At 33.7% G+C, this 13,833-nt stretch overlaps 2 protein-coding genes across 5 annotated transcripts in view; one reads left to right on the forward strand and one right to left on the reverse strand.

The window, feature by feature from the left end:
- Positions 1-13,833, forward strand: part of Setd9 (SET domain containing 9) — a 36,916-nt gene that overhangs the window by 8,988 nt on the left and 14,095 nt on the right. The window lies entirely within an intron of this gene.
- Positions 1,303-13,833, reverse strand: part of Mier3 (MIER family member 3) — a 30,907-nt gene continuing 18,376 nt past the window's right edge. For 2 of the 3 annotated variants that reach the window (XM_046456285.2, XM_058583128.1), the window contains exons 8-13: positions 13,519-13,670; positions 11,113-11,194; positions 9,533-9,627; positions 5,620-5,747; positions 5,392-5,534; positions 1,303-5,282 (exon numbers count right to left, since the gene is read on the reverse strand). In XM_046456285.2, coding sequence (XP_046312241.1) covers positions 4,825-5,282; positions 5,392-5,534; positions 5,620-5,747; positions 9,533-9,627; positions 11,113-11,194; positions 13,519-13,670 — 1,058 coding nt within the window. In that variant the 3' untranslated portion in view covers positions 1,303-4,824. The remainder of the gene's footprint in view (positions 5,283-5,391; positions 5,535-5,619; positions 5,748-9,532; positions 9,628-11,112; positions 11,195-13,518; positions 13,671-13,833) is intronic. The other variant, XM_058583129.1, reaches the window with a different exon arrangement.

Below are 13,833 nucleotides of genomic sequence, written 5' to 3' on the forward strand. Positions count from 1 at the left end.
TCTGTTCTTCCCCACTCATTCCATCCCAGCCACACCTTCCTCAGGGAAATTGTACTGTGCCTGCAGAGACCTTCCCCCAGATAGTCTTGTAGTTCTTTCTCTCCCTTTCTGTCACATTCTCAGTGAGGCTTATCTAACCACCTTGTTGAAATTCACAACACCCTACTCCTGTCCAGCATTCCCCATTCCACTTCCCCATTTTTCTGAATAGCACTTATGACCAGAAAGCTCATATTACAGTAGAGACACAATTAGGAAATTCCAGAAGTGGAAACAGAGAAGCCAGTTAGGAATATCTTGGCCATGATGTCCCTAGAAGTTACTGGAGATTATTCTGCTTTCACAGGGCTTCTCCTGAAATCCCATGTAGCTCTTATAGCACTTGACAGCATGTTTGGCTGTGTTCTAAATACTTGTGGTGCTTCTGTGCATGCATGGACCACAAATCTCTCACAGGAAAGCCCTTTGGTGTCTAAGAATGAAAGAATGTAGTTCTAGACAAGTAACCAAGGCATAGTAGAGGTGTTTGCTTTTATTTGTCCCTTTCTTGACCTTGTACAAAATCTGTTATGTGCAATCTGATAACTGCATTGTACCACTGTGCCCAGCTGGTAGGTAAGGGCATTGTAAGAATGGAACTATGGCACATGCCTGTAATCACCAGTGGCTCAGGAGGCTGAGACAGGAGGATCTCGGGTTCAAAGCCAGCCTCTGCAATGGGGAGGCACTAAGCAACTCAGTGTGGCTCAGTGGTTAAGTGCCCGTTGAGTTCAATCCCTAATACTAAAAAAAAAAAAAAGAATGGAGCTAGAGAAAGCTCTAGTCAGAGCAAATGAAATACAGGGACATACATGAGAAATTAGGCTAAATGAGATCTATGGCTTGAAAATATGAAGGCTTAGGAAAGATCTGAGTTGATGAAAACTGAATAGTTTAGATAAGGGAGAGTAGTCAATCATAAATACTAGTCTGCCTATCATATCTGATCAAATTTCAGATACTATGTTTTACAAAAAGGCACATTTGCCTAGAACAGTGTTTGAAACATGAGACATTCAACAAATGTTTTCTGAATTAAACTAAAATCCTTGCTTTGGGATAATTAGAATTTTATTATAGATGGAAAACTATTACAGGGAATTTAAGAAAAATTTATCTACTGATTTTATTACGTACCTATCAAATACTTATTTACTGCATCTAAAATCAGTTTAAAACTGGTATAATCTACCTATTTTGGTGTAGCTTAGGATTTGTTAAAAAAAATTTTGGCAAATATTCATTCACACGAACCAAGAAAAAAAAGATTTCCAGATTTTTATTTCTGGAACTGTACACCAGGTATTAAAGTACAACAAATACAAAATAATGCTCAAAAAAATCAGTGTTTATGTACAAATATTAAAATCAATGCAACAATAGCAACTTCCTCTTGAACATCGGATACTAAAACTTGTTCTGATTGTCACTAATTTATCTCATACTCACAGGGTACTTATTTCAAACTGGGACAATTGAAGCCACTGGTCATCTAAGAGGAATATTATTTACCATATTTAACAATAAAACTAATAGTTTCCTCCTTTTAGTGAAAAAATTAGGAACTTTTTAAAAAACATAGTAATGTCGATATTTTTTATAAATTATTTCAATTTCCATTTGTAGACAATGTGCTTTGAAACTCTGGGCAAACAATCTCCTTGGTGGTCAGGTTTATTTGTTAGTTTACATTCAAAGTTGAAGTATTTACTAGAGACTTTGGTTAAATTAAATAGTATCACTACGCTCTATTAGATCTGACGTTCTCAAATATTTATGACCCTCAATTTTAAAAATTAAAAAGGAAACGATTGCACAATTCTTTGACCTAATTGTACAGACTTTAGTATTTTTAAAACAGTATTCTACATCTTTCAAGTAATTCAGCAGTTGACCATGACAAGAGGAAAACTAAACATTTAAAAAGCTAGCATGGAAAAGATGAAATATGACTAACAAAAGTAAAGTATTGCTATAATCACAGCACCAATTACACTTCTAAATGAATCCACTGTCCTCTTCAAATTCCCTGTACATAAAAGATACATCAGCCAACACTGCAACTGCTCACCATGAATTTTTGGTTTGTTCATATGAAAATAATGCGGCAAAAGGAAAAAAAAAAGAATTTATCACAGTTTGTTATAAGAATTGTGCTTTTAACACTTGATAATAAAGGTGTTATTTCTTCATATGATCGTAAATCAGATATTTTCATGCTTTGAAACGCAATTCTTTTAATAAACAGTAACAAATTCTCTGTTAAGATGCTTAAACGGAGAGGAAAAAAAAAACCAGTAAACCCAGCTTTTAAAAGAAAGTTCAATAAATAGCTATTTTACATGAATAAAGTCATAGTGGTACAATTACGAATGTCACATCAAGCATGCACAAAATGGTATTATACATGACAGAAGTAGTCAGAAAATATTGAGTTAGATCTAAAAAGATATGAAGGATTTACACATATATACAAAAATCTTGCAAATTATTGCCTCATTTTAACAAGGAATTAAAAGTAAACGTTACCAGCTAGCTAGCACTCTCTAAGAGGCTAAAAACAGATTGGCATTTAAAAATCTATTAAACTAGCTGGAATTTATTTTTCTCTCATATCATTTTCTGGATTTTGGTCAAAAATATTTAAATAACTAAAGTGTCCATTCAACTTGCTGATAATCGAAACTTTAGATAAGAAACACTGTTTCCATCTTATATCAAGATCCCAGCAATGCATAGATAAACTGAATATATTACTGCATCAGCTAATGAGAATGGGCATGTTCATTTAAGTGCAACTGGTATTAGCATTCAGTCATCTTTGTGTAAATTATTTATACAGACCAGCCACTGTAAACCCAGAGTGAAAATTAAAATTATAACAATGGAAGATTATGGCCAGTATCTTACTAAATAATAGAAAGTACTGATTTTTTAACAAAAGAAATAAGGTTCAAAGTTTAGCACAACAACACAGCAATAAGAAGCTGATAACTTGGATACAAATATGAGAAAGCAACACAGAGCCCAGGCTACCCATTATTTACTGTGTGCTACAGGAATGCTAGACTTTAGATGTATAAATTAGAGACTGATTTTAAGTTATTAATTTAACTACTTTTGTCCACTGTGCTAAACTAAAGTTTATAGTAAATGTGCTACTGCGTAAACACTTCAAAGCAATCTTCATTAAAATGCTGCAAAGAAAAAACAAGAATACACATCATCCAAAACTAAGGATGTCATTGCAGTTCACAGTTTGTATAATAAATACCCTCCCTTTCAATTGCTAAGACCACTACAACCTATCTACTCATCAGCACAACCTTGAAGCGATTTACACTTACAAATATTAGCAATGCAGCCAAACAATTTTTTTGCAAAGCGACACGACTAGTAAAAATAAAAAATATTAGTTAAGACGGTGCAAATAAAAGGTAATTGTTTTAACTGTACTATAAAAGCAAAGCTTATTATATCCTAATACTGTATTACATATTGTCTGATTTACCTTATAACTTAAAGATGCATGTCCATAGAGCAAAAATGGCCAAAGTTTTTGACAATGGCTTCTCATTCACAATGTTTGGAATAAAAATAAAACCAAGTTTGAGATGCATCTGAACGTCTATCACTTTTTAAAACTTAAAAGTGGTAACGTACCATTCTATTTCAGGTAGGCACTCACATTTTTCTTGCCAACTGCTTAATCTAAACCAAATAGCTTAAATATACTTCAAGGTTCTACTGCATTATGCATAAAATCTAGAAGTCCCTCTAAATATTAACACTTTGAACTGCAGTGCTACAAACTTAAGAGGTGTCCCAAAATGTAAACCATTGAGTGGCAACATCCTAGGCTTTGTAGACTATGCCTCTGCAAGTCAACTGCCTCAGGATAAAATAAATTATCAGTGACCGGTATGGTTTAAGATTACAATCTTTACAACGGTGGACAAAACCCCATATGAATACCACATCTTCGAATGCCAAATTTTTAGCCAGTAAATGAAATTACACAGAAATCTCCCGGCAGTAAAATAACCAACTCTGTGTAAGGTAGCCCTGGTCTAGAATTTTTAAACAGGATCCAAGCAAGAGTCTTCATAATTTGCACGCGGTTCCTCATTCGTGCTGGCTTCCATAAAGATGTATTTGCTGTTTTGTAAACTGAAGTGCTCTAGTTGAATAACATGAGAGAAGTTTCCATTTTTAAAAAATCCTTGCATGTTTGTGCAGTTTAAAGAAACCTACCCCTGCTTTTATTAATAAAGAAAACAAAAACCAAAAAAATGCTACATTGAGCAGGGACTGGGATTGGTACCTGTAAACATTGTTATTCCACTGCATCCATTACGGCAAAAGGAATTTACACGAAAAGAAGCCATACCATTCAGTTCAGAACATCTGTGCTGGTTTTGAGCTGGTGGCCTCTTGTCTACAGGTTTTAAAATTGGGTGTGGGGGCAGTGGGGAACAGAAAAGAATAGAAAAAATAAGGGAGAGGGGAAGAGGTACTAGGGGATGAGGAAGAGAGAAGCAGAGCTTAAAGCTGCACCACAGAGTTCAATCTTAGTTCCCAACTCTGCTGATCATAGTTCATTTCCACATTTATGGATTGAAAAATGAAAATACTCTTGATAAATCAAGATATAGTTCTATACATACTGACATCACTGATGTCATAGTGAAAAAGGTTCAAACTTCCAGTGAAAGACTATGCAAACCTGATAGCTCCCCTCAAGTTTACTGGTACTGCACACCCACTGTCTCTGGGCTCCTTGTGTCACTCGGAGTGAAGAGCAGTGTGCTGATGCAGAGTGTGGGCACTGATGAAACCATTGGTCTCGTTGGCAGACAGACTGCCAAAGTCAGCCACAGAGACTGCCATTTTGGCACTGGTGATGTGATGTGTGTGATTTTCAAAGTCCACACCCAAATTATTTACAGAAACCTCATTCATAAAGGATTCAGGGACAGCAATGCCCATTTTCAATCTCTTTGCTGGCCTTTCTGATTCTTCACTGCACATGTTCATAGGGTTTAGCTCCGAGTGATAAAATCCAGTCTCAAATAAATTAAAACAATCACTTTCCCCATTGCTAGGCAGGGTGAGTAACTCTTCCGTTACAACAGGCACATGATTTACTTGTCCACGGGGTGTGTTGCCCAGTGGAGGAAAGCTATCATCCAAACAATTCACATCCGTAGGGTTGCAGACCGTTGCTACACTGTTGGTCAAAGCTAAAAAGAAATGGAAAAGGTTTAGGTAAGTGATCCTTTGATGTGAAACAAACCGCATTTAATTTTGCATCATGCTATCCTAAAGTACACAAAAAGACCTTCACTTTACCTGTCAAGTCGCTGGCAGTGAAGGAGTTGAGAATGTTCAGCTGTTGATCAGGAATAGGCTCAGGCCGGTTAGACGTTAAGGCTGAAGAATTTACTGTCCCACCAAGGGCTTCTGTTTCATCTACCAAACGATCCATATAGTCCCTGAAAAATACAGGCCAATAATTTTATGATTGCTTATCACAGTTAAAAACAACAAAATCATTGAAGTCAAGCCCATGATACTTACGTAACTCCAGGGTGATGGTTATATCGTTTCTTGCCAAATCTTGTCTGTTGAGCAAAGTAATCATACCGTTCAGATTTCTTCCACATATAATAGAACGCTACACATTCAGCAACTGTTCTAGTTCTCACCTAATGAAAAAAGGTAAATTTTTAAATAAGCCAATACAGCCAACTCTTTTTTTTTTTAAAGCAACTTTCTCCTCCGCAATAATGAAACTTCCATTCATGGATTTTATTATGTTTCCTCCCAATTATGAAATTCTGAACACTTTTATTAGTGAAATGTCTTTACATGTGAAAAGTTTTCAAAGCCCAAGGCTATTTAAAAAAAAAATGTAGTATTTTATAAAACAAGTGTGCATCAAGAAATTATCTCCCACATTTAATGAAAATCCTAAAATAGTGTAATCCTTTACCTTTCTTTACTGAATTCTATAATTCTGACTACAGCAGGAATTCTTAATCTTAGCATTAATCAATCCCCAAGGGTCCCATGAATGGTTTTCACTTGCATCTACTAATTCCCAAAATCATATGCAGGTGTACTTTGCTGGGGAGAAGGAACACAGCCTCATTCAATTATCAAAAGATTCTGTTATCCAAAAGAACCTTTGGCAAAGGGATAAGCAACATATAGCATCTGGAATTTAAGATGATTTCCTAGCTAAAGGATGTGCTTTTCCCCTCCAACATGTTTTTGACTCTTAGCTCCAGATTTTGGTAATAACGTGTGTGTGTGTGTGTGTGTGTGTGTGTGTGTGTGTACACCAGGGAATGAACTCAGGTGCATTCGACCACTGAGCCACAACCCAGCCTATTTTGTATTTGATTTAGAGACAGGGTCTCACTGAGTTGCCTAGCATCTCGCTGTTGCTAAGGCTGGCTTTGAACTTGCAATCCTCCTGCCTCGGTCTCCTGAGCTGTGGGCAATACAGGCATGTGCCACTGCACCCAGTGGTAATAACTTTTAAGCCTTGCAAACTTGGCTCCATATCCAAACTAGGTCTCCTCTAACTGTTAGATATAGCTACAGGCAATGAATTAGATATATTATCAAAATTCATTATGCTTATCCAGTATACATTTGTTTTTTCCCCGAAGAAGAAATTTAAAGTACTCAATTGAAGAACTTTAAGATTCTCTATCCTGACTCCTGAGTGAATTGTGATTTTAAGATAACTAAAACAGGGACAAGCTTTTTAAACAAGATACTGTATACCTTTCAATATACATAATTAACTATAAGTCTTCGAAGAGAATGTAGGCTTCTTGGAGCTACAGACCTTTTCTGTCTTATTCACTAATGTATCTCTAGTGCCTAAAACAATATCTGGTAAGTGGAAGGACATAATTGTTTATGAAATGAATGGACAGAATAAATTTCACAAATCATTGCAAAATTGATCATTTTATTTGACTTAAAAGGACAACCCAGAATTCTGTAAAAACATTTACTTATCCACTATATTAAAGACTTCATCTCATCTTTGAGAAAAATTAGACTTTCTTCTATATAAAAAGCATGAAATTTTCAACTCACAAAGAGAGATGTAGCTAATGCAAAAAAAAAAAAGAAAAGAAAAGAAAAAGAAATAAAAGGTATACAGTTTGGGAAGGTGGAAAAAAAAACTGTTTCCAATGACATAATTATCTATATAGAAGATCCTAAAGAATCAATGAAAAACTGGAGCTAATAAGCAATAATAATAAAGTTGAAGGATTCAAGTTAATACAAATCAATTGGGCTGGGGATGTGGCTCAAGCGGTAGCGCGCTCGCCTGGCATGCGTGCGGCCGGGGTTCGGTCCTCAGCACCACATACAAACAAAGATGTTGTGTCTGCCAAAAACTAATAAATAAATAAATAAATATTTAAAAAAAAACAAACAAATCAATTACTTTCCTACATAGTAATAATAAACAATCAAAATTTAAAAAATACAACATAGCTGGGGGCGGCGGCGCATGCCTATAATCCCAGCAGCTTGGGAGGCTGAGGCAGGAGTATTTTGAGTCCAAAGTCAGCCTCAGCAACAGCAAGGTGCTAAGCAATTCAGTGAGACCCTGTCTTTAAATAAAATACAAAATAGGGGGCTGGGATGTGGCTCAGTGGTCGAATGCCCCTGATTTCAATCCCCAGAACCAATAATAATAAAAAATACAACTTTACATTAGTAACCCCCACAAGTAAATACTTGAGTACAACTCTAACAAAATATATGTTAAGATCTACATGAGGAAAAGTACCAAACTCAGATTAAAGAAATCAAAGTACATATTCTACGTTCATGGATAGGAAGACTGATCACAGTTAAGATGTCAGTTCTTCCCAACTTGATGTACCGATTCAGTGCAATCTCAATAAAAATCCCAGCAAGTTATTTTGTGAATGACGTACTAATTCTATATGGAAAATCCAAAGACCCAGAATAGCCAACACAATATTGAAGGAAAACTCAAAAGAACTGACACTACCTAGTGTCAGGATTTATTATAAAGCTACAGTAATCAAGACAGTGTGGTATTGGAGAAAAAATGGACAAATACATTAACAGAAGAAAAAACCTAGAATTATACCGATAAAATTTAGGCAACTGATTTTTGACCAAGGAGGAAGGATAGTCTTTTCTACAAAATGGTGCTAGAACTGGACAAACACATGCAAAAAAAGAAAAAACAAACAAAAAAGAATCTAGACACAGTCTGTAGAGAGAAGCATTAAACTTATGCTGAAATTGAGCAAGAAAGTAGAATTCCCATATCTCCTGCTTAGATACATGCATAGGTTCCCTCACTATCATAGTTTTCCCCCAGCTATCTCACACCAGAATGGTATATTTGTTAAAACATCAATGCTTAATTGTCACCCAAAGTCTATAGTTTACATTAGGGTTCACACTTGACACTGTATACACTATGGGTTTTGACAACACATGTGACCATTACTGTATTATACTGAATAGTTTCACTTTCTTTAAAATCTTTTGTATGATATCTATTCAAACCTCCTTTCTGCTTAACCTCTGGTAACCCACAATCTATTTACTACACTATAGTTTTGCCTTTCCCAGAGTGTCATACAATTGGAATTGTGCAGTATGTAGCCTTTTCAGATTAGCTTCATTCATCTAATAATAGGTATTTGCGATTCTTCATGACTTCTTGTGGCTTAGAGCTCATTCTTTGTTAGTGCTGAATAACATTCCACTATCTGGTTGTGCCACAGTTTAACCATTCACCTCAAAGGAAATATCTGCTCCTTCTAATTTGGGGCAATTATAATTAAAGCTACTCTAAACGTTTGCGTGCAGGTTTTTGTGTAGATAAAAATCTTCAATCCATATGGTAAATACCAAGAAGCAGGATTGCTAAATAATTTAGTAAGACTTTAGTAAGTTTTATTAAAAACTATCAAATTGTCTTCCAAAGTGGCTACAGCATTTTGTATTCTCATCAGCAATGAATAAGAGTTCCTGTTATTCCACATTCTCCTCAGCAATTGGTGTTTTGGTCAGAATATATATTTAGTCGCTTTTAATAACAATATTTATTTCTTCAGCAACTGCAGTTCTCACTGCCAAACAGAAACATTTTTGAGGCCACAAACCTCCAAAAAGCTTGTAGAAAGTAATAAGGAAAAATGTGGAACAGCGAGTCTTTCTGGAAAATATAGTGAATTCATTTTCTATGAGTACAATATTATTTTAACTGTTTATATTAAAAGATGTGACTATGCTATCCTATGAGCAGCTGTGGTACTTATGAGCAAATTTCAATCATATTTAGAGTAATATGAGAAATGTTACTATCAGGGAAAATTAACAAAATTGTTTTATTTTCCTATACAAATGACATAAGTTAGCTGCTTATATTCATTCTAATTACTGAGTAAATTTTTTAATTTCTCTAACTTACCTTATTCTTCTGTATAAGATGAAAATCTTTTCCATAAAGCATGAGTGCATGTTCAAAACTTCGGCATTCTTCTTCTGTCCATGCAGTCATTCCTTCTAAAAAAATTTTTAAATGAAATTCACTGGTCTCAAAACTCTTTTATGTGAATCAATGATATATTTTCAGTACATTTTTCCTGTAAACAGGCCATAAGCTCACTCTTCTCTCTCACTTCTGAACACAAATTCTGTATGTAGGAAATTTCATGTAAGATTATAAATGCTTTTTTTCCCACTGCATCATGTAATAAGAATTTAATGAAAAAATAAAAAAATAAAAAATAAAAAAAAAAAAAAAAAAAAGAATTTAATGGGTTTTAAAACATAATTTTATGCTTTTCTAATTAAAAAAAAATGAACATATAATGTTCTTATGAAAAAAAAGGTGTTATTTTCTTTATGGAACATAAAAAGGCCTCATTCTGGTCTTAGTCAAAACCATGTTTTTTAGAGACCATATAAAGTACAATCAACACATATTTATTTAAAGTCAGTATGTGAGGGGTATGCTTAGAAATATAAAGGGAATAAGAAACAGTCCACGCTCTCAAAACACTAAATCCCATTAAATTTCCCAGCAGATGCTAATGATGATGAATTAAAAATGTAGTTGGCCAAGAGACCTGGCAGATCTTCACAAGGTCACAGCCTATGCCTAAGAATTAGTTTATTATTCCTTTTTATTTCTGAAACATCTTACTTAATGGTACTAGGGACCAGTTCCCCAAAGCCATAAACAGTAATCTTACAGTAAAGGTAAAAAATAATTTGAACTAAGGAAAAAAACAGTATTTAGATTTTGAGAGTTTTAACAGCTTAAAATAATTACTTTTAAAGAAGCAACTTTTACAAGGGAAATATTTCAATAGCTATCTCAACCTATAAATTTAAATGTACTATTTTCAGTTTTTCTACTTTTTCCAACCTGTTTATATAATATTACTTAGTATTACTTTCACTCTACATATACTTAGTGAAAGATATGGTAATGCTTATCCATTAAAAAAATTTAAAAATTCTGAAATTTTTAAAAGTTAACCATTTTTCTTGAAACACATGATACAAAACCTAAGCACTATAAAAATGAGATTACATTATTTACTAAAAATATATTTCTTGCAATAAATTCAAGGAACTATATACATCTTTCCTTTTTTATTAATCCTCAATCTCCTTTTCATTTGCTGCCTAGATTTAAAAAAAAAAAAAAAAAAGAAAAAGCCCAACTTTTCCTTTCAGTGAAATCATAAAATCATTCATTTCAATTACTTTGGATATACTGTCATCTTTGGTGTCTGCTTTGTTCTGTAACTATTTCTTCAAGAAAGTGTAAGTGATAGGGGGTAAATAATCTGTACATGAAAATCTCTAGAGTGTCTAAAAATAGCAAGAAAAGGAAAAAATTATCTGCTACAAAGATGAACACAGATTTTACAAAAGTGTTATAAAACTGCTCTGCCCTTTACAATACTTTACCTATCTAATCCCCTATGAGCATCGCCTTATTTCCATTTCCCTCTCTTGAATCAAAACGTTTCTTACCATGAGATGCCTTTCCATTGCAGCAGTACCTTTCAATTGCTTCTTTTATATTGTGGTTACATTTGAGAAGTTCATACAATGCCTAGGAGAGAAGGAGGGAAAAACAAAAATCAGTGATAGTTCACATCTAACAGCATTTTAAGAAACAGGAATATTGTAAATGTCTTAACAAACTCTGGCTGCAATGCTTTCTAATTTCATATGACATTTGAAGATATGTAACTATCCTGCAATTTGATTCTGGTACCTTTTGCATTTATTCAGCCTTCCTCTGCCTCTCAAAAGTCATCTATCAATATCATTCTTGACTTTTTTTTTTTTTTTTTTAATTTCTGGGCCTTTTGAGCTGGGAAGTTCCCCTATTTTAGATGAGTTTTTCTAGTTGAGAAAAATTAGAATTATGGTCTATGTCTTGATGTCATTCTCTGCCTTTTAGTTTTAATAAAGGGGAACAGGAGCAGGCCTGTAATAGGAGTGATACTTCAGTGACTGGGGTTTACAATGGGCTCGGTTATTTTCATCTAATATGAAAGGTACCATTTATTCCAATTAGAATTTCTATCTGTTGGAATTATGAATATAACAAGTAGAAGACGATTCAATTGAAAGTTTAACAATAACCTTTCCAAGTATGTTTCAAGAAAGGTAAGGATGGCTCAATAATAAGAAAATTTTTTTTAATACATCAATAGATTGTATTTAAAAATAATCACTTCAATAGCTTCCCAAAAGCACCTAGGTCAACACCCATTTCTTTTTTTTTTTTTTTTTTTTTAAAGCAGTCTCATTTATTTATTTTTTTTTAAAGAAAGAGAGACATTTTTAATATTTATTTTTTAGTGGACACAACATCTTTGTTTGTATGTGGTGCTGAGGATCGAACCTGGGCCGCACGCATGCCAGGCGAGCGCGCTACCACTTGAGCCACATCCCCAGCCCCTCAACACCCATTTCTAATATTAAAAAAGACAAAAGTATTAGTTAAAAATAGATGGATATTTTCTTGCTATATACTGAACCAATATTATTCTTAATGAGAAAATTTTAGATACATTACTTCCTTGAAAAGCAGGCCCCAAATCACTATTACTACTAAATGTCTGAGAGTTACTACTAATGCACGAAGACATGTAACAGGAAAAAAAAGAAATAAAATAATGGCAAGGAAGGAACGAAAGTATAATTTAATAATAACTCTAAAACTAGAAAACCACCCACAAATGTATGCAATTATTATGCAATCAAAATAATTTCAATTTTCAAAGAATACTAGAAAAGCAAAAACAACGGAAAAATCAGTTTCACTAGCTTCAGATAAATTTTAAAAACTTGTTTGTCTATAAACAATACACAATTATAAATATAACAGATTTTGTTTAGATCAGCAATAAATAAAACACATAGACATAAAATATATTGAAGAATTATGAGATGCAAATGATATTCAAAAACAAAAATATTTGAGCAACTAAAAAAGTAAAGTAAAGGGAGACTCAGGTATTTTCTTGGAGTGAAAGGTTTAATGTTTTAAACTTTAATAAACTATCAATACTAAATCCCAATGAGATTTCTTTTTGATAGCTGACAAAAAAAAAAAAAAAACTACTTTTAAGTTCAGCTAGTATAATTTCTTTTTGTTACTTAGAAATTCTTATTTGAGTCTACCTATCTCTGGATTCCCACTAACCAGAATCATCTGGCTTGTAATATAGAGTGAAAAAAGTATCCAAAGGGGCAAAATGATGTCAGAGTCAAAATGTGGAGTATTCAAAAAGCCCTTAATAGGCAAAACTCCCTTTCCCCAATCCCACATCATCATCGGCAGAGTTCTGCAACTATAGGTACACAAGTGTTTAGCAAACACTCCTAAATCATTATACAGCTTTAAAAAATTTTTAAATTATTTTTAGTTGTAATTGGACATAAATAACTTTTATTTATTTTTCTATGTGGTGCTGAGACCCAGTGCTTCACATATGCTAAGCAAGCGCTCTACCACTGAGCCACAACCCCAGCCCCACACAGTCTTAATAGACATTACCTTTTAGTCACTTCCTGAGTAAAATTAAAAAATAACTCAATACCTTTATCATGAAATCTTAAAGTCGAACCATAGAGAATACTTAGATAAGATATTAAAAATACAAGATGGAATACATTCATCAAGAATGAGGTATTAAAGAATTCTCAATGGCAAAGGAAAATACAAGTGTAAGTGATTAAAAGGATATAAAATGGTATATAAAGTAAGATATGAGTACAAGTATAGACAAAAACAGAAGACATAAAACTATTATATAGTTACCTCTTAAAATAAAGAGGAATTTTTTTTAAAACAAGTATTTTGCAATCAAATATAAGAAATCAAGAAGTTAGCTGTTGTTTTGAACAGAATGTGAATTATACCTGTTCATTGTCCCTTGGGTGTGTTCCCACAGAAATCCTATCCATTATTTTTTCATTTCCAGTTCTTAATGAGGTCTCAACAAGATACTCCTTAACTTTGCTCTCCAAAACCACATCAGGACGCCAAAGTAACTGGTCTTCATTTTCATACACTGATAAAGAAAATCCCATTAACACATTAAAAATAGTGAACACATTAAAAAATGCACACAAACTGTTCTTCTGTCTTTATAGGCTAAACACAGGGACTAGTAACTTTGAGGACACCAGTAATTTGACTGTGAGACAAGAACTTTTTGCTGGTACAAAAAAAAA

The sequence above is a fragment of the Marmota monax genome, unplaced genomic scaffold (genome assembly GCF_021218885.2).
Source record: "Marmota monax isolate L192 unplaced genomic scaffold, Marmota_monax_Labrador192_F-V1.1 WCK01_AAM20220418_F8-fsc00037, whole genome shotgun sequence".
Taxonomy (NCBI): Eukaryota; Metazoa; Chordata; class Mammalia; order Rodentia; family Sciuridae; genus Marmota; species Marmota monax.